This window comes from Letharia columbiana (assembly GCF_014066305.1).
Source record: "Letharia columbiana isolate WasteWater2 chromosome Unknown Sc0000096_s0, whole genome shotgun sequence".
Taxonomy (NCBI): Eukaryota; Fungi; Ascomycota; class Lecanoromycetes; order Lecanorales; family Parmeliaceae; genus Letharia; species Letharia columbiana.
This window is the reverse complement of record NW_023501139.1, coordinates 1-26,199: the sequence shown is the minus strand read 5'-3', so window position 1 is coordinate 26,199 and position 26,199 is coordinate 1. Positions and strand designations below refer to the sequence as shown.

General features: G+C 51.8%; 14 protein-coding genes across 14 annotated transcripts; 8 read left to right on the top strand and 6 right to left on the bottom strand.

Annotated features, from left to right (window-relative positions):
• Window positions 1-1,297: 1,297 nt before the first annotated feature.
• HO173_012794 (uncharacterized protein) lies at window positions 1,298-3,030 on the top strand (the record flags this gene model as incomplete). Its single annotated transcript, XM_037314628.1, has 2 exons — window positions 1,298-1,300; window positions 1,354-3,030. The coding sequence occupies 2 exons, from the start codon at window positions 1,298-1,300 to the stop codon at window positions 3,028-3,030; spliced, it is 1,680 nt and encodes a 559-aa protein (XP_037158485.1).
• A 2,086-nt stretch (window positions 3,031-5,116) lies between these two features.
• Window positions 5,117-5,755, top strand: HO173_012793 (uncharacterized protein; the record flags this gene model as incomplete). Its single annotated transcript, XM_037314627.1, has 1 exon — window positions 5,117-5,755. One exon carries the CDS (start codon window positions 5,117-5,119, stop codon window positions 5,753-5,755), a length of 639 nt encoding a protein of 212 aa, XP_037158484.1.
• Window positions 5,756-6,068: 313 nt separating this feature from the next.
• Window positions 6,069-6,479, bottom strand: HO173_012792 (uncharacterized protein; the record flags this gene model as incomplete). The annotated part of the gene is made up of 1 exon (XM_037314626.1): window positions 6,069-6,479. One exon carries the CDS (start codon window positions 6,477-6,479, stop codon window positions 6,069-6,071), a length of 411 nt encoding a protein of 136 aa, XP_037158483.1.
• A 731-nt stretch (window positions 6,480-7,210) lies between these two features.
• HO173_012791 (uncharacterized protein) lies at window positions 7,211-7,724 on the top strand (the record flags this gene model as incomplete). The annotated part of the gene is made up of 2 exons (XM_037314625.1): window positions 7,211-7,442; window positions 7,504-7,724. 2 exons carry the CDS (start codon window positions 7,211-7,213, stop codon window positions 7,722-7,724), a joined length of 453 nt encoding a protein of 150 aa, XP_037158482.1.
• Window positions 7,725-7,835: 111 nt separating this feature from the next.
• HO173_012790 (uncharacterized protein) lies at window positions 7,836-8,395 on the top strand (the record flags this gene model as incomplete). Its single annotated transcript, XM_037314624.1, has 2 exons — window positions 7,836-8,172; window positions 8,337-8,395. 2 exons carry the CDS (start codon window positions 7,836-7,838, stop codon window positions 8,393-8,395), a joined length of 396 nt encoding a protein of 131 aa, XP_037158481.1.
• Window positions 8,396-8,935: 540 nt separating this feature from the next.
• HO173_012789 (uncharacterized protein) lies at window positions 8,936-9,889 on the bottom strand (the record flags this gene model as incomplete). The annotated part of the gene is made up of 2 exons (XM_037314623.1): window positions 8,936-9,582; window positions 9,658-9,889. The coding sequence occupies 2 exons, from the start codon at window positions 9,887-9,889 to the stop codon at window positions 8,936-8,938; spliced, it is 879 nt and encodes a 292-aa protein (XP_037158480.1).
• Window positions 9,890-10,768: 879 nt separating this feature from the next.
• Window positions 10,769-11,858, top strand: HO173_012788 (uncharacterized protein; the record flags this gene model as incomplete). The annotated part of the gene is made up of 3 exons (XM_037314622.1): window positions 10,769-10,906; window positions 10,960-11,703; window positions 11,757-11,858. 3 exons carry the CDS (start codon window positions 10,769-10,771, stop codon window positions 11,856-11,858), a joined length of 984 nt encoding a protein of 327 aa, XP_037158479.1.
• Window positions 11,859-13,435: 1,577 nt separating this feature from the next.
• Window positions 13,436-14,729, top strand: HO173_012787 (uncharacterized protein; the record flags this gene model as incomplete). Its single annotated transcript, XM_037314621.1, has 2 exons — window positions 13,436-13,806; window positions 13,856-14,729. The coding sequence occupies 2 exons, from the start codon at window positions 13,436-13,438 to the stop codon at window positions 14,727-14,729; spliced, it is 1,245 nt and encodes a 414-aa protein (XP_037158478.1).
• Window positions 14,730-17,249: 2,520 nt separating this feature from the next.
• HO173_012786 (uncharacterized protein) lies at window positions 17,250-18,314 on the bottom strand (the record flags this gene model as incomplete). The annotated part of the gene is made up of 6 exons (XM_037314620.1): window positions 17,250-17,309; window positions 17,401-17,523; window positions 17,601-17,608; window positions 17,673-17,871; window positions 17,966-18,134; window positions 18,283-18,314. The coding sequence occupies 6 exons, from the start codon at window positions 18,312-18,314 to the stop codon at window positions 17,250-17,252; spliced, it is 591 nt and encodes a 196-aa protein (XP_037158477.1).
• Window positions 18,315-18,809: 495 nt separating this feature from the next.
• On the bottom strand, window positions 18,810-20,450 carry HO173_012785 (uncharacterized protein; the record flags this gene model as incomplete). The annotated part of the gene is made up of 3 exons (XM_037314619.1): window positions 18,810-19,371; window positions 19,425-19,945; window positions 20,001-20,450. The coding sequence occupies 3 exons, from the start codon at window positions 20,448-20,450 to the stop codon at window positions 18,810-18,812; spliced, it is 1,533 nt and encodes a 510-aa protein (XP_037158476.1).
• Window positions 20,451-22,584: 2,134 nt separating this feature from the next.
• Window positions 22,585-23,358, bottom strand: HO173_012784 (uncharacterized protein; the record flags this gene model as incomplete). The annotated part of the gene is made up of 1 exon (XM_037314618.1): window positions 22,585-23,358. One exon carries the CDS (start codon window positions 23,356-23,358, stop codon window positions 22,585-22,587), a length of 774 nt encoding a protein of 257 aa, XP_037158475.1.
• Window positions 23,359-23,466: 108 nt separating this feature from the next.
• Window positions 23,467-23,711, top strand: HO173_012783 (uncharacterized protein; the record flags this gene model as incomplete). Its single annotated transcript, XM_037314617.1, has 2 exons — window positions 23,467-23,630; window positions 23,678-23,711. The coding sequence occupies 2 exons, from the start codon at window positions 23,467-23,469 to the stop codon at window positions 23,709-23,711; spliced, it is 198 nt and encodes a 65-aa protein (XP_037158474.1).
• Window positions 23,712-24,064: 353 nt separating this feature from the next.
• HO173_012782 (uncharacterized protein) lies at window positions 24,065-25,118 on the bottom strand (the record flags this gene model as incomplete). The annotated part of the gene is made up of 3 exons (XM_037314616.1): window positions 24,065-24,507; window positions 24,569-24,668; window positions 24,717-25,118. The coding sequence occupies 3 exons, from the start codon at window positions 25,116-25,118 to the stop codon at window positions 24,065-24,067; spliced, it is 945 nt and encodes a 314-aa protein (XP_037158473.1).
• Window positions 25,119-25,712: 594 nt separating this feature from the next.
• Window positions 25,713-26,197, top strand: HO173_012781 (uncharacterized protein; the record flags this gene model as incomplete). Its single annotated transcript, XM_037314615.1, has 2 exons — window positions 25,713-26,122; window positions 26,191-26,197. The coding sequence occupies 2 exons, from the start codon at window positions 25,713-25,715 to the stop codon at window positions 26,195-26,197; spliced, it is 417 nt and encodes a 138-aa protein (XP_037158472.1).
• Between the last annotated feature and the right edge of the window lie 2 nt (window positions 26,198-26,199).

The following is a 26,199-nucleotide window of genomic DNA, read 5'->3' as shown; positions in this document are numbered from 1 at the left end:
GCACAGATGTCTCCTACCTTTCGAGCCGATCTGTTGTAGCCCACTCACAAGGAAGTCCCCTTTGGCCAATGATACAGCCCATTGACCAATATCGCCTTCTCGGCCAGTGGGCTGTACCGTTGAAGAATGAACCGTGTTATACGACAATCGCCAATAGCTGTATATAGTTGATACTGAATTCTAAACCCCTAGAATCCCAGCGGGGGCTCCTGGCAGAGGGTCTACCCCTGACCCAGCCTGAATACGAGATCTGTTTTGCCGATTGTACGGATCGTACGCAAAGCGTGAGGGTTTTCAAACGGACGTTTAGCTCTGCCACTGACCACTCAGAGTCTTTAGCAACGGGCCGGGCCACTCGTCAAGAACCCAATGAACTGTATCTGCGAGTGAGTTATCAGCAAGTTTAAAGTTTCTAAAAACGACTAGAATCCTGTATATGACATTCTCTATTGAGACGTTCCGTCTACCGGTACGCCAGAAAGTACAGAATTTGCGAGACAGGTCGCTTTTGAGACAGAGTCACAGTTGGTCAGAATCTGCCCCTCAATCACTGTACCAGTACCGCCGCTAATCTTCTTCGGGACTACGACTCTTCAACCTCTGGAAAGTGATGAATGTCCTAGCAGGCTTTGTCACTCTCCATGATGTCGTCGCTCTGCAGAGTGAGAGTATGGTGCTTACGAGGCTTTGCGATTGAAGGTCCATGCTTGGATCTGCACTTGCCATGGACGGGTTTGCCTGTGAGATATCTGCTGGGAAGAAACAACTGAAGCTTCTCTAACAGATACAAACTTGACCTGAAGGACTACAGCCAACCTCTCAATCTTCTTCTCTTCTCCATCGGCCACTTGACTACTTTTGACTACTCCTCTCCGACACCCTTCTCTCTGATCACTTTTTCTCTTTGTCGATCTCACGAGCACTCTCCCGTGTTCACTCTCTCCATCACCATTCTCTTAAACCTTCTTAGTCGGTCATCACTTCTCCGTCGATCACTTCTGTGTTCTCAGTGGATACAGCTTCTGCAGCTACAAGACCTCGGACAACCTGCCCATTTCGACAGCTCTGATACCGTCAAACTGCGACAGAGTCTGCCTCAGTGTGGTATCGCTATCATTGATCTATATCCGGCTAGCACTGTCTTCGCCGTTCAGCAAATCCAAGCCTGAGCATTGGGCTTCTAGATTGTCCACTGTCGCACGGCTTGAATTGTTGCGTTGTCTGCATTTATCTGCTATAGAGAAGATTACCGCATCCGAAGATCTACTCTAAGCAGCAGCGGGAAAGGATTGGCGCCATGGTAGGTCAAACCCTGCCATGGCTTTCAACACGTCTAAAGCCGAGGGATTATAGGAAGGTCAAATGCTTCTCAACCCGGCCATTCTCTGGGGTATCCTGATCTCAGAGTGCAAGGGAGATTCTGAATGCGGCGAGGCAAATGAAGCTGAAAATGGCTCACTGGATGCCGCAACCACGGGCCTGGCATTCCAGGAAGAACCGGAAATCGCCCAACCCAACGAGACTGCAGAAAGGCCATTTGCCGGCCCTGCAATCCTATGGGGTATACTTTCGTCAGAGGTTTCTCCCCAGGCCATGAACGATGGATCTGTCAATTTCCCAGAATCTGAAGTGCTTGATATGGACGCCATCGTCAACATCTGGCTCGCCGCAGGATATGACTGTCAGCTGCCATTGGAGGAGACTGCAGCTAGCCCGGCCGTCACAGACGCCATGCTCATGGATGGCGGGGAATCAATGCAACCCTACCAGTCTCCGGTCCCAATCTGCCCCTATTTAATCAAAGAATCGCCGGGAAAAGGCCAGGGTGTTTTCGCTGCTCGACACGTCGTCAAAGGAGAACGCGTTCTAGTCGATAAGCCATTCTTCGTTGTCACCAAGCCATACAATGCTCGAACAGTCCTCGAAGAATTTGAGCGCATGCCCTTTGCAAGACGACAACAGTATATGCAGTTGCACTGCCCCAATCGCTCGGACAATACTAACATGATCGACGTCATGTGTATTTTCGAGGCCAATTGCTTCAACATTGGGTCCGCGGCCGCCATGTTCTTAACCGCGACACGATTCAACCACTCTTGCCTCCCCAACATCTACTACTCCTGGAGCGAAAAGCGCGATGAGATAGTCCTGCACAGCATGACCGACATTCCAAAAGGCGAAGAGATGACAATCTGCTACGGACGCGCCTTCTGCACACGAGACCAGCGCCAATCCGAGCTACGCATCTACAATTTCTACTGCGGTTGCCCGGCATGTCAGACCGAAACCGCCTCCGGAAAAGCGAGCGAGTCGCGCCGTCTCGTCATGAAGGCTCTCAACGACCAGATCATCATGTTTCAGTCCATGCTGAACGAGGCGCTGCTGGTCTACGGACTGCAAGACCCTCTAATGCCGGTCTTGCAACTGATAGAACTTATCAAGGAGGAAAAATTGCATGGGGAGCTGATGACGCCGTACCGCGACGCAGCGGACTATCTCCGGGGCCGGGGAAATTTCGAGGAAGCGTTGACGTTTGCGCACTTGGAGCTGGAGGAGGAAGTGGTGTGTCTTGGGAACGACTCGGATGTCGTTTACAAAACCATCGAATACATTGAGGGATTGGAGCAGGTATTCGAGAAGGCAAAGGGGGCGGAGATGCAGGAATGTGAGGAGACCGAAGAGCTTGAGCCGGGCGCCTTGGACGACCGGGACAACGATCCCACAGACTCTGACGCAGAAATTCAGTCGCCGGAACAGACTCATGGAGCAACAGCGCCGGAAGAGCAGAAGCAGAAGCAGAAGCAGAACCCGCTGCAGAAGCAGAAAAGCCCCGAGAATCCGACTCCGACAAGCAAGCGCTCTCAAAGCGGCCGGATCCCGAAGCCGAATACATCGCACACTGCGGCCACCGTCGAGCTCGGCAAAAATCCAGAAGGAACCAGACGAACTAACGCCAAGACGCCGGTTTCCACGAGGGCTGCATCGACTCACGGTCCTCGAGTCAGCGTCTCGAGCGCAAGAAATGAATGACGACGGTCCGCGGCACCAGACCCACGACTGAGCGAACGGATAGGGGTAAGGCGTGGATGAGCGAGTTTCAGAGAGAGGGGGAGGGAGCGGTCGATACTAGGTCGTTTCTCCTGCCTGGCGCAAAGTTCCAACCACCAGCTCCTTCGAGCGGACGGTGCAGGAAAAACATCATCTATGCGTGGACCACGAGCTTGATTTGCCTGTTTGCTTTTTACTGAATTGAACACGAGCTAGAAGACGGCGAGAAAGAAAGGAGGGAGGGGGGGGGAGAAAGCAGGATATTTGGGATAGCAGATCCTGTTAGATGTGTAGACATGGGCCGGGAGTGTATCTTCTGGATATTTGATTGACTTGGATTGAATTGAATATATGAGTTTCAGGTAGACGTATCCTACATCACACAAAAGCCAACAAGCAAGCCAGCAAACGAGGGCAACGAGTGAGAGCGACAACTTATCCATCAATGCAAGCGAGCGATTTCCCTTCCAACATGCTCCCCAAACCAGACCACCCATTCTTTCTCCTACCTACCAACCACCCACCCACCCAACCAGCGAGACAGAACATCACACAACACAACACCAGCCCCATACTAAACCCAACAGCAAGCAAGCGACCACCACAGCCCCACAACTCGCTCCTCTACACCCGCGTACACAGACACCGAAGCGCGCGAGTGAATAAGCGAATGCATGTCCCCCTTTAGCCACGATGCACCCTTTCCATCTGAACGACGTTTACTTCCCCAATAGCACACGCAACGCATCAGTCAGTCGATCAGGCAGAAAGGGAGGAAGCAGGACCGCATGTGAGCATGCACCCATCACGCGATCTCTTCACGCGGCTGACGTACATACATACATACATACTCGCTCCCTTGGGCCACGGGACATGCATACCGCGGTCGACGGATTGAATGAATGAATAAAGAGATGATGGTGAAAGAAAGCATGTTCGCACGGAGGGGAGCAGGGGTAGCGTTGGTCGAGACCGTGTACAACGTGGCCGTGATAGCATAGGGTTCGATTGGGTTGGGGTCTTCCGCTGGGGTTCAGAGTGGAGTCTGATGGGTATGACTTCAAGCGTGCGTTCGGACTCATCATCACTGCTTAAGGCATTCGTGGTTAAAGCTGGCCGCAGGCAACTTGCCGTTTTTCGTTCTGGTTGGTGTTGTGAGTTGTTGTTGCTAACGCCAGGCAAGCTGGTTGGGATTGCATCACGCGAACGATATTGCGAAGTGCAGTAAAGGCTAACGCACCTCAGCAAAGGCACAGGAGAGGGCGTGTCTGCTGGAAAGGAGCCGTGGTTAATTGCAGTTATCATCCATGGCTTGAGTGCTCGGACACGGCTTCTCGGTGGCTTAGGATGTCAGTGGGAAGTTGTGGTGAGAAGTGGTTCGTTCACGGAAGGATGCGCATGATCTTGCGGAGGAGATCAAGATCGTTGGCAATTCGATTATCTGGGGATTCTCCAAGAATGTTTCTTTTGGATTGAGGTAGCTGTGAGGAACGTAATTGGCGATCTTGGTAGCAGATCTGGTGCACGGGATCAACAGTACGCCGCCCATAGGCCGTAAACGATAGCTGGATGATAGCCTTGGATAGGATATGGCGTTTGAGGTCGCTGTCTCGGGGTACGATGTGTCGAATGCAGACATGGTGTAGTAATGTCGGGTCCTGATTGGCAACCACGGTACCGAAGCCGGTCATTCTTACGGACTGGGTACTAAAGTCTAAAAGACCTCAAGCGCCTGCGCATGTAAACCTTTAAGCAAGACGAATCGGTTGGCGCCTCTATGACATGCGATTCGCGAGCCATGGCTATATGTGCGCAGAGTCTCTCACCACGGACGCGTGATCTGAGCATCTTCATCCTCTCACGCCCAAAGAGGGATACTCGTACCCTTTCATCCACTTTTGGAGGTTCGAACGAACCATCGCTGTCGTTGACTTGCCCAATTCTCACCGTACTCGTCTATGATGACGACAGCTTTGGCTTGACCGAAAAGTATTTTGTGACGTCCATGGTTTACCTTCGTCGCTTTGTTGCATTTCCGTGAACCGTGTTTCCGGCCTGTTGAAGCGCCATGGCTCTCCAGAGCTTCGTTACGATTGCAATACTATTTAATTGGGGCTTAGCGGTATCGGCGTACCCTCAAGCACAGGATCTTGGAGAGGCGCAGAAGATCTATCCACGGACTGTATCTGGTGACGTCCATCAGATTTCGGTACCAACAAACAGTACGACAGCTCCGCCGCTACCACCACCACCCATAGGCGCCATCGAGTGTTTCTCGTCTGGCGTAGACCGTAAAGCCACAGACGTCGACGGCTGCCGTCCTACACTCAACCACTTCCGTACATTTCCCAACTATCGCCTCATCCAAGATTTCATGGAAGGCCGATACCCAAAGCTACCGTCTAAGCCTCCATACGCCATCCACCAAACACAGAGTACCTGCGCAGTGCAGATTGCTTCGGGAGATTCTTATACCATCGATGACTTCTCGTTTGAGCAGGCTAGAGCTTTGGCAACTGAGATACTGGAGGTTTGTCAGGATCATGGCGGTTGCGGGGGATTCGCGCCAATTGGGCATGGGGTTGGGTGGAAAGTCGTTGTCATCGGATTTACATTGCCTCCGGGTCCTCCTGATCGTACAGGCCTGCTTGAGGAAGTTGGTTCAGGGAATGGGACGTCAATGCCAGTCAGGATCGCTGAGGCTTGAGAGTAAGTTGATGAGTCTCGTAGTGAGGAGTTGGGGGGGTTCGTGGAGAAGGGAAGGAGAAGAAAAAGAAAGAGAAGGGAAGGAGGAGGAGGAGGAGGAGGAGGAGGAGGAGGAGGAGGAGGAGGAGGAGGGGACGACTTGTGGGTGAGACATATGTGCTACGAAGCGAGGACTCAGTGTAGCTGATGCAACCCGTGCTACAAGCCCGCAGCTACAAAATCACGTAGCCTATGCCTGTAGATATCCGCGACCGATCAGCGAACAAAGGTTTGTCTAAGCATTGGTCGGTCTCACGGCAGAATTCACACAGCGTCTATCTCCTCAACCTCCTCGACTCAAGCAGATACCCCAACCACGGCAGCCCAGTGAACGCCGTGAACAACCAGAATTGAGGAAAGCCTTCGCCAAACTCCGGATCAACCCCGAGAGCCCCAGGATAGAGAATCCCACTGAGCCCAGTAACATAGTACAGACTAGCCAAGATAGCCGCGGTTCTCAACGAGTCCTTGGGCTGAGCTGTAGGGCGCCAGGTATAATATAGGGTCAAGATGCCTAAAGCAAGACCGAACGACATGGTCTGGCCATTGTGAAATTTGGCATGAGGAGGCCAGCGTGGGTTCAGGAGGTGAGATTCGCTCCAATCTGCAGCGTAGGTACCGATGGATGTGACGACGGCGGAGACGGTTAAGCAGATGCGACCAAAGGAGATAGGTGGGCGAGGCATGTTGTTGGGCAGGTTTCACTGGAATGTGAAGCGACGTAAATGGTGAAGGATATTGGACAACTTGATGTGCTGGATGGAAATGCTAAATAGTATATCACCCGGACTGTCAATTGTCCGAAGGTCCGGCTTGGCACGTCTAGATTGAGAATAGCGGAGTCGACATAAGGAGCCATTGCTGTCCAAAAAAACAACTGGTGAACATTGTCTTCATCCTGTTTGGCGGAGATATTTTCTTCGTATTAGGTTCGATTCCTGATGGCGCTGGTACAATGGTGTTGCGGTGCTTCTTATTTTTTCATCCTGCCTGTGCTTGCATTTTTGCCTCCTCAGATTGTGCTGAGGAATTGGAATTCTGCAAATGTGTGCCAAATACTGAGCATAAGTATAGACATACTATCAACGTGAGGCAGTACAAGGGTCAAGAGTACTGGTACCTATTGAATTAGCAAGATGAAAGATGCATTTCTCAACATCAGTCAACGCTTCCTCATCGATTCAAAAATCTCGGGAAAGCCACAAACGAATGTCTGAGCGTGACACTAGTGTGGACGCTTCATATATATCATGGTGCATCGTCACGAAGACCAAAGGCTTCCCGACGCTTCAGCGGTGAAGTTCCCTCGGACATCAGCACGATTCTCTTCCTGGCACTGTCGGACCTTTAATCTCCGCAGCTTTTCACAGTCCTCTGCAGGGTATCCAGTCCCCGTCGCAGTCATTCGCCATTAATCATGCTCAGTCTCCAGACGCTGCCACTACCCATCGTCCGCCCCGTGGCTCCGGACTGGGCTGAGTGTGACTTCACTCGAGTCATGGGTTCTCGAATCGCAGCGCCGGATTGCTATCAGGGCTCAGAAGAGAACCTGCAGGAAGGGATGATCGCGGTCCCTTACTACCTAGGGGGAGGGTATCCAGGCTCGGAAGCAAGCGGTGCGGTCACGGTACCCATATCCTTCACGCAAGGTTGGCACACTGCGTCAAGCAAACCCCACGATGCCATCCGCGGAATGACTTCAAGACGTAGGAACGTGTACCATCTCCGTAGAAGCCGCTGGGCCAGAGTTCAGTGCACCTAATTTCCTTCGCATCGTACCCAACCACGTTCGTGGCATGGCAGGCTACATCATCGACAAATGCGTAGTCGGAGGAGGTGGCATCGGTGGTTTTATCACTGATGGCTGGGTTTCAGTGACCAACATGGTTGGAAGTCCACTCGAACGTTCTGATTTAGCCGCTTGTACGTGAACCCTCTCAGATACCATTCCGTCATATGAAATATTCCTACTCACCGCGCAAAAAAAAGACCTTCGCGATGGCGCCTTCATCAACGTGTCAGTCACGGGGCAAGGCAAGCGAATGATACCCGGCGACACGGATCCAAAGACAGCCGCTCTCATCTCAAACTTCGCAGCTACGCGTGGTATATCTTTTCAGGACGAAGGGTTGGTAAACTATTTCGCTACAATTGCACTCGACCTGGACAGCCGTGCGCAACATATGGAGCGAGGCGGTACGCTAACCTTTTGGGATGATGTGGGTACGGATTCCGAGATCAGTGACATGAGCTATGAGTGCGACGGGAGCCTCGGAGCTCCTTCCGTCGCTGATTGCGATCAGTTGGAATGGCAGGGCTTGGGGAGTGCAGGCCAGAACGTCGTCCTGCATCCGGGGACGACGAAGTTCTTTTCTTCGAGTAAGTAACATCATCTGCGGGAAGTATCTAGACCACAGCACAGTAGTCAAGCTCTGAGCAAACCCTGCCGATCGCGCCGAGACACCGCACCTCCACCGCTCCTCCCACTCGTCCATCATCGCACCAGCTTACCGTGCCCCGCGCTCTAGACACCTGCACCCTAGTCATATCCTCCCCCGTCTCCGTGGACCCTAACCCGGGCCCAGCTCACCGCAGCCTTTGAGACCCTCGCGGACTTCTGCGTGCAGGACCCCATCCGGTCGTCCCAAGGGGGCCGGGCTTATTTCTCAATATCCCCAACCGTGCCATCCATCAACCCGTTCCAGCGACGCAAAACGAGGCGAAAGGCACGCGCGGTGTCTCCTTTTGGACAACAGTCCGAGGGGCATGGATGGGGGTGGGGGGATGGAGAGGAGAGATGGGGTGGGGAATGCGACTGGGTTGAATGCGTTGCCGGCGGGTGTGAATGCGACTCTGTTGGCTCATGACGGCGCGGCTAGCATACAGTGTGAGTGGGTGCAAGCGCAGCGGGGAGGTGATGTGTCGAAGTGCCAGACATGGCAGCGAATGATGTAGTGAGGATGAAGAAATGACAGGTCTGAAAGTCTTTCAGCAGCCGTTTTCTTTAGTAGCAGTAGGGCGGCCATTGTACGAAGCGAACGGATGTAAGCACAGCAAAGAAGTGACATGTAAAGACTTGCCAGACGGCCTGGGAATGCAAGAAGGGTAAAACTTTTCCACGGGCAAACACTCATTCAACACCCTACAACCCCTGTCCCTTATCCAGCTTCCCAACCCAAACGCTCATCGTCTCCACGCCCTTGACCCCACCCTCCACCGCCTCCAAAGCTCCCACCACAGCCTCTTTCATACCCGTCAAAACCCCTCCCAGACCTTCATGCCGCTTCACCACCTCCTGCACTTCCCTCTCGAACCCTTGACTCAGTATGCCCAAAACCTCCCACCTCCCATCCTGCAGCCCCTTCGGCGGCACCACCACCTTCTCATCCTTGACAGCCCAGCCCTCCCTCCCCGCCGCATCCTTGATCCACTCCGGGCCGCTGATATTCCTCACATTCCTCTCCTCGCTCCCCCTTTCGGCCTGAAGCCTGCTCGAAGTGAGGGCCGCGAGCACGTGCGGGACCGAGGCTAGCGACGGGGCGCGGAGGGCGTATTCGGCGAGGCAGAGGCTCGCGGCTGGGGTCGTGTGGGCGGGGAGGAGGCGCAGGAGGGAGGGGAAGGTGGAGGGGGAGGAGAAGTACCAGAGGGAGTGGAAGAGGATGACGTGGGTGTATGGGGTTGGGTTGGTGGAGAGGTGGTGGTCCGGGGAGTCTTCGATCCAGCTGATGCGGGGACCGAGGTGGGAGGCGGAGAGCTGGGCTTGGGATTGGCCGATTGTGATGGGGGAGCCTGAGTGGGAAGGTGAGATGTTATGGAAGGGAAAGAAGATATTTTACGTGCGAGGCTCAGGAAGAATAGGCGTACCGTAGCTCAAAGGAGCAGGATCCACAGCGTCGACGTGTCCGCTCTCACCCACTGCTGTTGCGAGTACGATGGTGCAGTCGCCTTGGCCTGGACCGATTTCAAGGACACGAGAGCCGGGAAGGATGTTCCATGACTTGACTATGTTAACACGGTGTTCGAATTGGGGACGGTAGTCGGGGCTGGCGCCGTAGATCTTGAGCAGGGCGTCGATGTCGAAGGTGTTGGATGCCATGTTTAGTAGATCAAAGAGACTAGAAGATGATCTCGCTTTGCAAAGCGATGCTTACCCTCCTCCGTACTATCGACATGTTGGAGTTGATGTAGGGCTGTTCTGTGGAAGGATTCATGCAGGATGACCGAGCTGACTGCATGTTGAATGCCAGGGGAACATTCGAGAAGGGGACCCCGAGTGATTACTTTCGAAAGAGAGGAGACGCGAGACAGTTTGAGTAAGAGATCATGACCGGTATTGATTCAAGAAAAGATGCTTGCATCCAACCGCAAGATATTCGCTATGATGTGACAACTTCCTTGCCCTTGGCTCAAAATTCATCCTACATCAAGGCTCATGCGGTCTTTTTCTCACCGACTAAAACCATCTCTGTCCTGAGGCACATGATATTGTAGAGATATAAAAGAGATATACAGCGCAAGCATCTAGCGTCCAGCATGCGAGAATAATTTGTCTTGGAAAGCACTTGAACTATGGCTCCACCAGTGGGCGACAAGACAAAAGTCACCGGAATCAAGATTTGCCAAGGCTAATTACACCAACTGCTGTTGAAAACGATGCTTTTTGCGTCTACTATCCTTTCCAACACCCTTTCTAGTACTACCATGAGCCCGATTTCAACGGCATTCTACCATTTGATACGTAGCATTTCAAACTTCGTTACCGTGTGGACACAGGATTTGGTTGCTGTGACTGTAGCCCTAGCAAGTCTTGGCATTCTGGTGACCTTTACATTGTCCCGCCATGCTTGATCAGCCCTACAGACCCACGCTAGCAATCTGGTGGCGCTATAACCAAAGAAGGCAGAGGGCTGTGAGCTGATCATTATCCTACCTAGATACTCTTCCACATTTCGCAACAACAAGAGCATTGAGCAAGATGTCACAATACAATCCCCAAGGCTACCAGAACAATTATGGTCCTCGTACCACCCACCGAAAATCCCTCCTCATCGGCATCAACTACGAGGGCCAGCAAAGCGCCCTTCGAGGCTGCCGGCAAGATGTCCGCAACATGGTACTTCGGACCACCACGCACCTCCCAACCATGATATGCTGAGACCTTCATAGTCCCAATTCCTCATCTCCCGCGGCTACCCCACCGATGAGCGCAGTATGGTCATCCTCACCGACGACCGCCAGGGCCCCTTCTACGCCTCAGGCCACAACATCCTGGCCGCAATGGACTGGCTCGTCAGTGAGCCAAATACACAATGCTTTCTACATTACTCTGGCCACGGTGGCCAGGTCAGAGATCCAGATGGCGACCGAGAAAGTGGATACGATGATACGATTGTCCCTGTCGACTATCAGACGAAAGGGCAATTGGACAGCGATACCCTACACCGACATCTTGTGTCGAAGCTTCATCCCACCAGCAGTCTTTTCGTAGTATTTGACTGCTGCCACTCAGGCTCCGCCATCGAACTTCCCTTCGTCTACCGCACAGACTCCGACGGCAACGTCACCCTAGTCGACAGCGTCAAGGAAGGCATCAGCCTGTTGGCTCACGCCCAAGGTCTCTTACAGGGTGGCTTCTCGGCTAGTAAAATCAACGACGCGAAAGCTTTGTTCGCCGGTGCACAATCTTTCTTCTCGGGGCTGAAGCATAGGGGTGAACATCAGGAGGAGGGATTGGGGGAAGAGCATTTCCAGGAGGATTGGGCGCATGAGGGAAGGAGTGTGTTCATGTTCAGTGGATGTAGAGACGATCAGACGAGTGCAGATGCAAATATTGCGGGAAGCCATGTGGGAGCTATGAGTTGGGCGTTGTTGGAGACGCTTTACTCGAGGCCGGGCCAGAGTTATGTCGAGGTATGTGCATCGTTGTGGTATAGGTCTGAGTGGATACTAACCTGGTCTTGCAGGTTTTGCAAAATACGAGGCAATTGTTGCTGGGGAAATACAAACAGATACCCCAACTCTCCGTTGGCTCGCAGGTGGATCTGAATCAACCGCTGAAGTTTTAAGGTGTTGTAATGCTCTCGCTTTTTGGGTTACGAGACCAGGAAGGTGAAGCTGCGAGCGCAAGGGTCTAAGATGAACAATTCAGAAGTCATCGGCGTTTGGTGGAGGCACCAAGTTGGAATGAATCATGACAGATCAAAGGCACACGCTGCGGGATATTTGAGAGGTCGTGTTTCCCAGCACTCAGACCACTTTGCCATCTACATGAGACTGATTTCCAAAGCATTGCGAAAACATTCAGCTATTTTTTATTTTCCTCGCGTGACCTGCCAATCTACCTACGAATGTTGGTTCTGCTAATGTTAATCAAATGTCGGCCATCACCGCATTTGATCAAGCATCGAAAGAAAACAACAACGCGGAGCACTCAGCGAGGATGAAGGATGCAGGATGCAGGACGTGGGATTCTTGTGACCGAGTGGCGGCCTTGCTGCGCCTCTGAGTTCTCCCCTTTGCTGAGTCGGTATGCCGCCCCAATCATCTCCTGATCTGCTGTCTGTGGGGGCGTTGCTCCGAGGTGGGGATCAATGACTACTCCGTGTCTGTGCAGCGATACTGATACCGGTATACCGAGGTGATCGATAGCAATCGCAAGGGAGACAAAGGCTTACCTGCCCCTTCTGCAGGTACCCGAAATCGGAGGTATGCTCTGCATATGAATCTCCCGGCGGCAAAGTTATTTTCTGCGGGCCACCCCTTGTTAGGTACCGTACATCTATATATACCGTACCGAGGCAAGTACATAATTCCGGCTAAAGTTCCGATTCGCCAGAGATATCCTGCTTGCGCACCGCCCATGTGAAAGCGCCCTTGCCCAATGGGGAAGGTGACAAAATACAGGGTGTGGACGAAGGGAAGGCGCGGAGCGTACCGAGATAGCTGGCCTTCCCTTTTATCTCAAGATCTGCTCCCTTATTTCCTCGTTGAGTAGTCCCTTTATAGCATCCACTCACAAGCCTTGATTCAAGCTTCCGGCCGCAAGAGCCCCCTGGATCCCTGAATCTTTGATAGCCTTTTGTTCTACTGCAGAGCCTGTGCCAATGAGAAGAACAAAGCAATTACAACGCACCTCCCGCCACCTTCCAACTTCAGCCTCTTGCCCCCCACTGGATGTGTTATTCCATGGGGATTTTGGAAATATTGAAATTTCGCTGGATCGACGATAGGGTCTCCCATTTTGAAGGTGATAGGATCCTCTCATTGGATTTCAGCATCAATCGGACTGTCTTTGACAACGGCAACCCAATTTACCTTGCAACCTGTGGTTGAGCCCAAGTTGGTCCACCGTTCCCCGAACCTTGCTCCGACTCTCCTTCCCCTATGCACATCATTCAGCCGGTGCAATGTCTCTCTACTCCGAACACGCCTTCGATTGGCAGCCTGTGAGTACCAAGGACGCAATGCGCTCATCGAACAGTAGGGGGAACATCGCCGTGATGGACACCCAAACGCCTATAAAGGGGCCATCAGTCCCCTCTGGAAAAGCACAGCAACAGTATCATTCACTCGCCCATCTTCTATCGCAAGCATCACAGACTCTTGATCTGCACTTCCAGTACTGTCCTCGTCCATCACCAGAATGCATCTTCTCCAACAAGTCACCGCCGCTTCGGCCTTTGCGTCAATTGTAGCCGCTGCTCCTTATCCATTGGTCTCCAAGCGTTCAAGCAATGTGACAGGCGCCGCCAAATTCACCGTCCCTCAGGGTCCACCGAAGCTCCAAGGCAAGAAGATAGCCGGTCCTATTGCCCTGGCGCGCGTCTACGGGAAATATGCTAGGATTGGAGCGAATGCACCAGCCAAAGTCAACGCGGCCGCTTCTAAGGCTGCGGGAACCAACGATGGAACGGTGGTTGCCAGCCCGGAGCAATACGATCAGGCTTATCTCGAGTCTGTCACTGTTGGCGGTCAGACTTTGAACTTGGACTTTGACACTGGATCGTCTGATCTGTATGTTCGATGTCGTCTTCCGCTTGCCATCTTTGCTAATAAACGGTAGATGGGTCTTCTCATCCGAGCTGCCCGCAAACGAGCAGACCGGCCACAACATTTACAATCCCGCCAGCTCCAAAACCTCCAAAGTCGACACCGGCGAGACGTGGAGTATCAGTTACGGAGACGGCAGCTCAGCCAGCGGCAACGTCTACACTGACGTCGTCAACATCGGCGGTACCACCGTCACCGGCCAGGCCGTCGAATTGGCCGAGACCATCAGCTCGGAGTTCGCTCAAGACCAGAGCGATGGCCTCCTCGGCCTCGCCTTCAGCTCCATCAACACCGTCACCCCCAACCAGCAACAGACCTTCTTCGCCAACTCCGAGTCCAGCCTCGAATCCCCGCTCTTCACCGCCAACCTGAAGAAGGGCGAGCCCGGTAGCTACAACTTCGGCTACGTCGACTCCAGCGAGTACACGGGCGACATCACCTACACCGCCGTGGACAACTCCCAGGGGTTCTGGGGCTTCACCTCCAGCGGGTACGCCGTCGGCTCCGGATCCGCCGTCAGCGAAAGCATCCCCGCCATCGCCGACACGGGAACGTCCCTCCTCCTCCTCCCCGACGACCTCGTCTCCGCCTACTACGCGCAGGTCTCCGGATCCTCCAACAGCCAGACGGACGGCGGGTACATCTTCGCCTGCTCCGCCGCCCTCCCCGACCTCACGCTCCAGATCGAAGGCTACGCGGCCGTGGTCCCGGGTAGCTACCTCAACTACGCCCCCGCCTCCGAGAGCGGGAGCTGCTTCGGCGGGCTCCAGAGCAACGACGGCATCGGGCAGTCCATCTTCGGTGATGTCTTCCTCAAGTCGCAGTTCGTCGTCTTCGATGACGCGTCTGGAGGCCCTCAGCTTGGGTTCGCGGCCAAGGATCTGTAGATGGGTCGGTTGGGTCATGTGGTGGCGAGCAGGACAGGATTGTGTGGCATGGCGAGCAGGACAGGATTAGTGTGGCATGGCGAGCAGGACAGGATTCATGTGGCATGGTGGGCATGGTTGGTGCATAGAGTGCGATGGTTGATTTGCATTTTCGCCTGCATGCATCTCTTTCTTTCTTTTTTCTCTTTTTCTTTCCTTATTGGTGTAGGCGATGGGGTCTGAAGTGGCCAAAAAGTGAAGGGAGGATTTCATTAGTCGTTAGAGTATGTAGCAGCCTATTAGACCGTGAGTAATACTTACTTCGTTTATTATATGTCCATTCTTTTCCGTGTCTACTTGCTAGCAGACTCTCTCTCAGGTCAGATCCTTATACTTGAGTGAAATCGTTTTGATCTCAGCTCAGATCCTTATACCTCTTACTTCGTTTGTTATATATCTATTCTTTTCCATATCTACTTGCAAGCAGACTCTCTCTCAGATCAGATCCTTATACTTAAGTGAAATCGTTTTAATCTTAGCTTAGATCCTTATACCTCTTACTTCGTTTATTATATATTTATTCTTTTCCTTATTTACTTGCTAGTAGACTCTCTCTTAGATTAGATTCTTATACTTTAGTAAAATAATTTTAATCTTAGCTTAGATTCTTATATCTGAGTGAAATCGTTATAATCTTATAATTTAATCATTAAGATAATACGTATATATATTTTCATATACTTAAATTATAACAACACATCGGTATCAGCAACGGGATTTACATCAGGAAGAAAGGCGGAGAATTCCATCATTAATCGCAACAGCGGGACTGAGGGTTAGTGGGTCCATTATGAGGCCATAGCGTTGGTGGCTGTTTGATCAGCCGTTCCATCATTATGCGATATGCGATAGCAGGGAGACAGGTGGACATGGCGAGTACTATTTGTATGGCCACTGCACCAGTAGTGGGCTCTTCATTCGAATTGTTCTCTTTCAGAGCCATATCATTGTTCTCCCTCCCACCCACACCTATATATAGCTTCATTTTCACTCCAGGGCATGTCGCTCAGACATCGGAGTTTTTCTAGCGCTGGGGGGTTTTTTTTGGGCTATTTGTATGTCCAGAAAGGTCTTAGCTACCTTAGTGTTGGATATGTCTAATCATATATCTATATATCTACTTGTGCATGCGTTATTTCTGTATGGTCTCACTGTTTGCGAGCACTAATTAAGGTATTACGCATAAACATTTTCGTATATTTCCATTATACATCAATATTGTCCTCGGCGATGGGATTCGAGATGGCAAAAATGAGAAAGGGGGTGGGGTTTCACTGTGCGTTTTATAGCAGCTTATGGGATTGTGAGTGATACTTAATGTGTTTGTTATTATGTATTTTTTGCGCTTCATCTCTTGTGGTAAGATCCTCATGTTGGGGAAGATTCTCTATGTTGGGGAAGATGCTCATGTTGGGGAAGGTTTTCATATTGGGGAATACTCTCGTGTTGGGGAAGGGTCTCATATTGAAAAAGAGTCCCGTGTCGGGGAAGAGTCTCATGTTCGGGAACATTATCCTGTTGGGGGAAGAGTCCCATGTTGGGAAAGAGTCTTGTGTTGGGGAAGACTGTCGTTGTGATAAAAGACTCCCATATCCAAAAACGATCAACGCTCGAGTAAAATAACTGTAATCCCGGGATTCGATGACCGAGGCATTGCGTACGCACATCTCCACTCTTCCCTAAAGAATGCATCTATACATCTATCCGCACTCTTCCCCAAAAGATACATGTCTACACACTCCCCCACTCTTCCCTAAACGACGCCTGTCTGCACAACCTTCCCCCCCCCCTCCTCCCAATATCAAAAATCTCAACACTCTAAACACCCATCGACCAATCACACGTGTCAACCCCGCAACCCGCCATCACAACACACACATCAGCACGACCCCCACCGCCTCGTCAACCCATCCATTCCTCTCCAGCAGGGCAGGATCCATGACGGATCCTCCGCAGAAGTTAGTCAGCGTGCCACGCACTCAGCACATCCCACGCCAACGAGGGTATCTATCTGTCTTGATGGATTTAAGAAATGTCGCTACGTAGCTGTTGACTTCGCAAGCAAGCAAGCAAGCAAGCAAGCCACGGACTAAGGGAGGAGATGGGTGGGTTGGAGGTAACGGGGCCGGTTGGTATTGAAGGGGTTGGGTGTATGAGTGATTGTGCTGCGGATGTAGCTGGGGGAAAGGGGGGGGGTGGGGTGGTGGTTGCTCGGTGCCCTGGCATTACACGGTGGTTTGTTGCATCGTGCGCGAAAGGGGTGGGTTGTACGGAGGCGGGCTTTTGGAGGGAAAAGACCCAGTTGTCGGGGTTCCGGTGTACATTCCTCGATACATCAAGTCGTTGATTACTTCCTACAGATTTCGATAGATATTCGGACTTTTGAATGAAAATTCCTCCAATTGACACAGCAGCGAGCGGCGCATATGCTTCCAACGACCAAGGCAAGCAGGGTCAATAACCCCTGGCCCTCCGTCAGGCTCACAAGTCCTCGCTGTGGATGACGGTAGCCGAAACATCCCCCAGTTCCGCCAGCGTAGTCTATGATAATCGTGGCCTGTAAGCACGGCCCCAGCACAAGCAAGGAATATCGGAGGCGAGGAGAGGAGAGGAGAGGAGAGATGTAGCTCACATCGACCAATTGCTTCGCCGAAGCACCCGGGATGTCGCGATCGCCGATGCCGTCGGCGAGGACCGAGACGTCGTAGCCGAGCTCCGCGCCCGCGCGCGAGGTGTTGGAGATGCAGACGTGGGCCTGCGATGGGTGAATGGATGTCAGAGGACCAACAGGACGGGAGGATCCGTCAAAGTAGGGGGGAAGATATGGCGCACCATGTATCCTGATCGCACCCGTCAGCTCTGGTGCGAAGGGGAGTGGAGTAGGTAGCTATGAGGAGATGATACCAGCCAGGACGATCTTCTTCTTGCCCAACTTGTCCAGATGCTCGTGCAGATCTGTGCCGGTGAAGGAGCTGGGATGCTGCTTGTGGACTACTTTCTCCGAGGCACCGGCGCCCTGGGTCAGTTCTTCGAATTCTTCGGCCAGTTCGGTTTTCGGGGTGAACAGAGGAGCGCCGTCGGGTGTGCTGTGTCGGACGTGTACCTGAAACATGTTCAGATATGGCTGTTTGGCATTTGGGAAAAGAGGAAGGGTTTTCATTGGGAGGAGGGAAGAACAAGATAGCTCGAAAGCTCACCACATCTCCATTCGCATCTCGGTATTTCTTCAGCACATCGCCGATGATCGCACGAGATGATTTGACATCCGAGATGGCGAGGAGGCCGTGATCATATTCGTTTTGGGCATCGACGATCACGAGGACGCTGTCTTTGGTGGTGGGCTTTGAAGGTTCGACGCCGAGGAAGCTGGAGAGGAGCGAGAAATGGGCATCAGTGTTACTGCCCGCCGAGAAGGGAACTTGAAGACGTGTTTACAGGGGATGTGGATAGTTGCAAGACAGGTCGAAGGCGCAACACTTGGGGTTGAAGAGAACTAGAGAAGGCCTGGACGTACGAGCGGAAGGATTTGCCTGACTGCTTCGCCATGTCTGTGGATTAGGTATATTAGATAAAGAAGGTTATAGAAGTAACTCGGCTTGATGTATACAAGTGATGTTCTAAGTGAGAGATGTACAAGATGTATAAGATGTAATAAATGTCAAATACGTGACAGTCAATGATTCATAATCATGTGAGGGAGACCTCGAGCAATGATCTGCCAGGGTCCTCCTCCTCCCGTGGTCCGATTGGTGGAGAGAAGATCGGCTTGCTTCGTCATCAATATGTAAGCCATGACGCTCTAGGTCTAGCCTTTGATGGCTCGCTTTGAGGTGGGATGGAGCTACAGTATGGCCAGAGTAAAGTAAGCTAGAAACGAGGTGTACAATATTTCAGTGGTAAATCTTGACTACTCAAACAAATCATGTCAATCAAGGAACATGGATGCGCGATAAGTATTCATTTGCACCGGTCATCCGCCCAAACAACGAGTCCACAAATGCAAGCCAAGACGTTACAAGCAGAAACCCGGCATAATTCAATTCACGATGCTGTAGCTGTGGCGGTCAGATCTGGGCAGTTCTTCCCCGCAGCCTTGCTCGCTTGTCCATTGATTGGCCGATAATCGCAGACCGGAATCTGCGTTATGAACCCCGCATCCTGTATACTCTGTGGGTAACTCGTGCTTGGCGAAATGGGAGGATATCCGTTGGTGTCACCGTTGGCCGTCCATCCCGCCACTGCGCCCGTTAAGAAATCCGCGACGAGGAGGCCGTGGTATGCGGTACCGTCGAGCACATCATTGGTGCCGCCGGGTAGGACATCGATCTTCCAGCAAGAGGATCTGGAGCCAACGGAGCCGGGGGTACCACTGTCCGGTTGAGGGTTTTGGGTTCCACCTGGCACCAAGGCTCGTTTGTCCAGACTGCGTTTGTCCGTGGGGCCGCTGCATCCATCTATCGTCTGAGCCCCAAGAAGGTAGTAGCAGCGGCCGCTGATGGTGGCGTTGACTTGGCTGAAGTCTGCAGATACCACAGCGCCTGGCACGTTGGTCGGTTGCTTCATGTAGAGCGCAGCGACATTATCGCAATCCGCGTCGTCCCAGCTGCAGGACAGGTCAGTCGATGGTTGATCATAGGATTCCGAGAAAGAACATACGTGATGAATGGAGTCAATCCCGTCGTTTGTGCCCAAGCGGCAACCGCAAGCTGTGCATAAACAGACTTCTGGAACTCCACCGTCACAATCTGAGCATTGAAGTCAGGCTCGACCAAAAGTGCGCCATTCGCCATAAGTGAGCCCATTGTGACATCTGTGCTATCAACAAATCCCTTCGTAAAGATGGCTTCTGCGAAATCGTTGTACGCCTTGAGGGTGGTATCATGGATTTGGCTGTAGGCAGTGGTCAAATTGCCGGGCGTAGCCGGAGGAGCTCCGAGGGCTGTCCCAGCAAAGCCTAATGCTCCTCCTGATATACCACCGATCAAGGCACCAGTGAGAGCTGTTTCTTCGCCCAGCCCCACTAGACCCCCAATGAGTCCTAAAATGCCGGCGACGGCGCTCACAATCTCTTTATCAGCGAAAACCGAAGCCTGGCTAGGGAAGAAATCGCTTGTAGCTTGAGCGATGTTGAGTGCATTGAGAGCCGTCCCGAAAGACGTTGCGAGATTGTTCATGACCTGGCAACCACAGGTTAGATGATGTGGTCGTTGACGCGGGGGCATGGCTACTCACGTGATCAAGCGAAGTAAAAGAGGTCAGGATTTCCCAGCCAGCTGCGTACATGCCTGGGCAGCCGCCCGACACAATAGGAGGTCCAGTCCCACAGTCGCTGTCCTCAATGCCGCAATTCAAGTTTGCGCCTGCTGGACCACTGAAGAAGATAGATGCAAAGTTGTCGTAACGACCCTGTGCCTGCGTTCGTACCGCAAGGTTGAATGTGAACTCGCGGCCCAGTGTCGACAAAGCGATGTCTCCTTGGGCAGCCGTCCAGCGATCCTGTTGGCTTGATGATGTTCCTGTGATGCTACTGGAGCATTGAATGTTCTCGAAAGATGTGTCGACCACACCACCATTGGAGCCTCCCTCAATTGGCACTCCTGGAGTCAAGGTGGGTAGAGCATTGGCGTAGGGGAGAACTGCCAGGAGTATTAGGCTTGATGGTGCTACTATAGAGCGCAGCATGTTGTAGACTGAATGGGTGTGTAGAGAGCGTGGGTGGTCCTTCAAACAGTGTGTTGTGGGGAAAGAATAAGCTATGAGAAGAGTTGTTCAAAGGCACTAAGAGGTAAGGAATGCTACTTGATAATTGAGCAAGTACGTAACTCCCATCAGGATATTTATGTCCGTCCATGCTTACACGTGCAGAGATTGCCAACAGCCCAAGGGAGTACTTCGCCCCATCCAACAAGAAGCAATGAAAGAGGAATCCTACTTAGCCCGATGGTTAGGACCAATCTTGCTGGTCTGGTATACGAAGACAGCCGGCCCCGAGGCCTGGTCTTACTTGAGAGATGTTTCAAGTTCATCAGCACTTGAGGCATCAACGATCAATTTCCGCCAGCCCGTTTGCTCGAGGAGAACGATTGGGTCCAGACAACGCTGATAATGTGGCTGTGGTTGTATAGACTGTGCCCATTACGAAAGGATATGATCTTACACTCATCTGACATACCGGAGGTATTTGTTGGTATGACAGTCCTTCGTAATATTTGCACTGGGAAGGAGAAAAGCCAGCCAAGTACAAGGAATAGGTACCGAGTCAGCTGCGGCATGTGAGTACTATAGAATGAAATGAACTGTCATGATGCGCATCCAGTGCGTACGTATGGCGAAGATCAAAGCCTGATCCAGGCGCACGCAATTCCCGGGTCCTCAGCTCTCGGAAGATCTTCTCAAAGCTATTGAATAATGCCCAGTCATGTTTACTACCAGCAGCAGGTCTGCGTAGCAAGGGGCCTTCCAGATAATTGGTCAAGTATCTCGACTCGTGTGAATGTGGACAAATTGTCAGCAAGGGATACATGTTATGGTGATGCATCGGCCGTAGTCACAGCAAGCATGATAAGGCGGAGGCTACAGCGCGTAGACCTCAAACAGATAGATATTGCATGAATGATAGATGATAGGGGGAAAACACACTCCGCCCTCGGTGGTATTTTCCCCTCTTTAGGCTCAACCTGTTCTTAGCTCAGCAGATAATTATTTTTTGACCGGGTAGGGCCAGACGCTTCGTCGACATCCAACGACATTAATTTGATCTTGGATCCTGTGGAACGAAAAGGGGCGTGGTACGTTGAAGTGTGACCACTCAGAGCACATGCGCCACCACCATCACCCATATTAAGTAAGCCATCCGAAGCGAAATCTAAGCGAAAACGCTTTGTAGATTAATAAGTTCGATAACAATCTTCCCGCAGCCTCAGCAGCTTTTGGACTGGGAGATGAAACAAAAAGGCCAATAATAGTCAATGATGATAGCCAGTCGGAGATGCCGCCAACCGCCAGCTTTGTTCCTGCCCCAATGATATATTGTTAGGGTTATTTGTTAAGCAAGCTAGTCAGTAGTGCTTATCAGGATTCCTGCACACATTACTTTCCTGAAAATTTTGAGCAGATCAGCACATTCGTTCACTGAATCTCAGGCACATCATCGAAATGATAGGAAATCCAGGATTCTGGGTCATGATGGTTCTGCAAGCCTGCATGCTGGAGTCCCGACGCCGCATGGCACGAGCAAGTGTTTCAGGAGTGCGACAGGTAACATCGTTAGCCTGGAATACGAGTAGCTGGCAGGCTGATGCGCTCACGCGACAAATATCTGAGCAACAGAGCGCTTTGCGATTTTGCTGTACCAAGGGTTTCGTGGGAGCGTATACTACGTGCGAAGGCAACATGAAAGTCTTCCAGAATGATGTGCACACTTCAACGAGCCCAAAAACACAGCAACGACTTAGGGTGAAGACTGTACATTGTGAAACAAGAAGCGGTTTCGAACCCATGGGTATCAATAAATTAGCAAACGAAATCCCAAATCAAACCATATATGACACCTCCATGCCTATTTTCCAGTGATATGGCCGCGGAGTGTGGGTAAAATTCCGGTGCAATGTCTGACTTCTGGGATTTGGGGGAAGAACATCTGAATGGTTGATGGGTAGATTGCCCAGTGGCATGAGTCTTGTGGATCTTTGAGAGCGAAAAATGTGGGCTTCATGGGAGACTTCCCGTGCAGTGCCGTCGTCCTCTGCGGTTTGAGGACCGAGCTTCTGATCTGGCAATAGGATATAATATATCCCGGAGGTTTGGAACCACGCTTTTAGCCTTTCCCAGTAATATTACCATCCTGTCTACTTCGGCGCCGTCCTGGAAAATGTGTTTTGCTTGCCGGAGGAGGCACCCAGCTCGCTATACTAGTCGCCCTCCTCTTTGCTTGCTCAACGACCACAATAGCGGAGAAAAGTGTCTGCTGCAGTGCGACTGGCTCATGCAAGAAGTCTTCCATGACGTGCACTTCTCCTATCTTTTGTTCCTGGACAGGCATACCATTGGCCGAAGTAGAGCCTGTTCTTTGAGCCATACCCTCCGCGTATACGAACAGCGCGACCCTCTTTTTTGCTTCCTCTGTCAACTCAAATACGCTTTTACTAGGACCAAGAGGGTGCCACAGATGTGGCTTGCCATTGATCAAACATTCGAAGTTCTGTTCTTGTAGATTTTGTAAAGCAAGTCTCTGGCTGATGCCGGCGTCCTTGTAAACGATTGTAGTGTCGTAGCCGTGGGTATGGAAATCGACTTCCGCAACGTGGAGGCCTCCCGGATCTTGGGTGATGAGCATGTGAGGCTGCGGCTTCAGGAAGCTACCAACCGTATCTAGCCGTATTGTGTAGCTCAGAGCTTTCGTGTTACACAGGGGCGTAAGGGTCTGGATGGTAGGAAAGGCTTGCTGAAGGATATATGTCCGGGCGGCTTCCACCTCTTGTCTTTCTCGTTGGGAAGCAGAGTCAGCGAACAGCTGGGGAGATACGAAGTCATGCTTGTCTGTGGTCTCGATGATTGCCTGGACGAGGGTGAGCTTTTCGTCGGAAGTCATCGTTGCGACGCCCCAAAGAATGCGTTTGCGCCAGTGTGCTCCTATCCAAACGTCTCTGTTCCTGTAGACTGCGCGAACCGCCGATTTCGGAGTGGCAGTAGCGCGCAAATGGGCAGCGCCCACGGCAAGGAAGACGTCCAGAAAGTGGAAGTACCAGTCGAGAGGGTGGAGAGGAGAGCAAAGGAGGAGTTCGTTACCACCGACAACGAACGAATTTTGCTGACTAAGCCTATACAAACCATGCCGCCACCACTTGCCTCAGTCCCTCAGACGTGCCAAGACCGCTAAGCCCCTTTGGGTTAATTCGCTGACTTCGCAGCCTTCGGGGTGGCACGTCTGCGAACGCCCCATAACAAATTTTTGCGTTAACTTTTTTCTAAACTATCATAATATCGCACAGGCTTATACTCTCACATATTCTCTATCGAATATACTACTTTTCAAGAGTATATCTCTGAGAATGAGCGAGATGTATATGGGGTTTCGAAAAATTGCCAACTTGAAGGCCGAATTTCGAGTACTCTGCGACAACAACTATTAATGACTCGCTTCTATTCTTTATTGTTGATAAGTCTGTATGTATATGCGATACTCCGGGGCCTATTTTGGAAGTCATTATTGACGTCGAATGTGGTGTACTTGCCTTCGGTGTCGTTGCGCATACAAATTTGCAGGTGTTGTTAGGAAGAAAGTATGCTTATACAATCTATACGCCGGTCTTTTTAAACAAGAGTAACACGCAGCTCCGGCCAATGACCAACTCTTCCCCTCCCAGAGTCTCCCTCATCTCCCGCGCCATCTTCACCACAACGTCGTGTTCGGTTCCAGCCAGTTGAGGATGCGTCTCTCTCCATCTTGTCACCATACTAGAAGTACTCAACATCTCCTGCATCCTCTCGATCGTGACTGCCTTGTCTCCCAGAAAGAAGTGTTCAGGGTCAGAGAGCTTCCCATCGCGGTCCCATTCGAGCCTTGTGAAACCACTCTCTAAGAAACCGTCGACGGGAGGAATGCAATTCCATGGAAGAAGAAGGTGGTCATAAGAGTCACGGGCGAGGCGGTTGCCTGGCAGCTCGTACGAAGCCAGGTTCTCGCGCTCTAGACGGGACATTGCCTCCTGAACCTTGGCAGCGTTTGGAGTGGAGGGATCTGCTCGGTCAGGTCGGTGCAATCAAGGGAAGCGTATCAAATTCGTAGAAGAAAGACCTACGGCAATACCGTGAAGGTGCTGTCCACAAAGCTACGGTGGCACCGGGCTTGAGGCAAGCAGCAGCAGAAGACCAGAATCGTGGCATGTCGAACCAATGTACCTAGACGACATTAAGACGGTGGCGCTTGTTCGCAAATACCACACGTACCGCCATCCCGGACGTCAAAAGATCTACCCCTTGCCCCGGCTTTCGAAACGGACCATTCATGTCCTCTGCCCTGCCGACACAGAAGGTTATATTCTTGCCACTGGCTGTTTCTTCCGGGGACTCGGCGCTGAAATTCTTCGCGGTGTTGATCATCTCTGGGCTTGGGTCGATGCCAAAAGCGCTGCCAAAGTGCCTGGCCAACGGCCTTGTCGAGTTGCCAGGACCACAGCCCACGTCTAATAGGACTTGCATGGCTCCTCCAGTTGATCTGTGATTATCGAGTATGACCTTGAACAGGTTCTCATGGTAGGATCCTCGACTAGCTGCGTAGGCTTTGGCCAATGCCGGGGTATATGATTTGAACGTACTTTCCTCAGATGGCATCACGATATTGTTCGACATCTTATTACTTGATTCAGGTGTTTACAGATTCGAATAATTCTTTAGACTTCAAAACGCTTTCGATCCAAGATTCGGCGATTTTGTTGCACAGTAAGCATCATACGTCAGCTCTAAATTGCCGATCCTGTCGATCTGCGGCTCTGTCAAGTTTGACTATGGGTAAGAAAATAGGTCAAAATTCATGAATCGAGGAAACATCAAAATTTGAAGTCCCACTGCTGCAAGTTTGCCGGCGGGCGAGGTGTGCAAAAAGGAGCAGTTGAAGTGGTACCAACCCCTAAATATCGGAGATTTCACATTGACGAGGATGTCTTTTCCTTTCTTAGCGGTTAAACTTTAGCAAGTCTTACTCGTGGGTAGCGTCTTTTTTTTTCAAGCATGAAGACTACATCGACGGAAGAATAAAATCCAATATCTCGAACTGCAGAGGTTTTGATCACTTGCCTCACGGATTGCACTGTGGTCTCAAACTCCCAACTTCATCACGAGTCCGCGCGTCCGAAGAATGCTGTCCGCCCTTCTGGAATGCGGGTCTCCTGGCAATTTAAGACCGAAGGACTCGCCAACATTGACCTGTCGTCTTGTCCTTGCGCAATGCTCGCATTTCTGTTTCTGGCCGGCCTCATCGCGGCAGCTCCAGCTCCTCAAGCAGATGTTCTGAACAAGATTGCCTTGCCACTTCCTCGTACCTTCGCTCGCTCCACCGGCGAGGTCAACGGCCCCGCCCTCTTGAGGTCACTGCAGAAAACGTTGAACAAGTATCATTCGAGGTTTAACACCCCTGGAGCTTCCGCCAATGCTTCGTTGCAACGGAGGTTGGCTACCGAGAACCTCCTGGATCAAGTAGAGGCCCCTGATTTCGATGAGCAGTATTATGGCCCCATGGAAGTGGGCTACGGCATCACTGCACAATTCTTCACCGTACAATTCGATACCGGCAGTTCCGACATCTTTATCCCTGGACCCCAGTGCACAAGCGACGAAGGCTGTCCCTTCACCGATAAGTACGACGAAGGGGGCACACCCCAAAACCGAACCACAGCCGTCCAGTACGGCTCCGGATACGTCGAAGGCGATGATT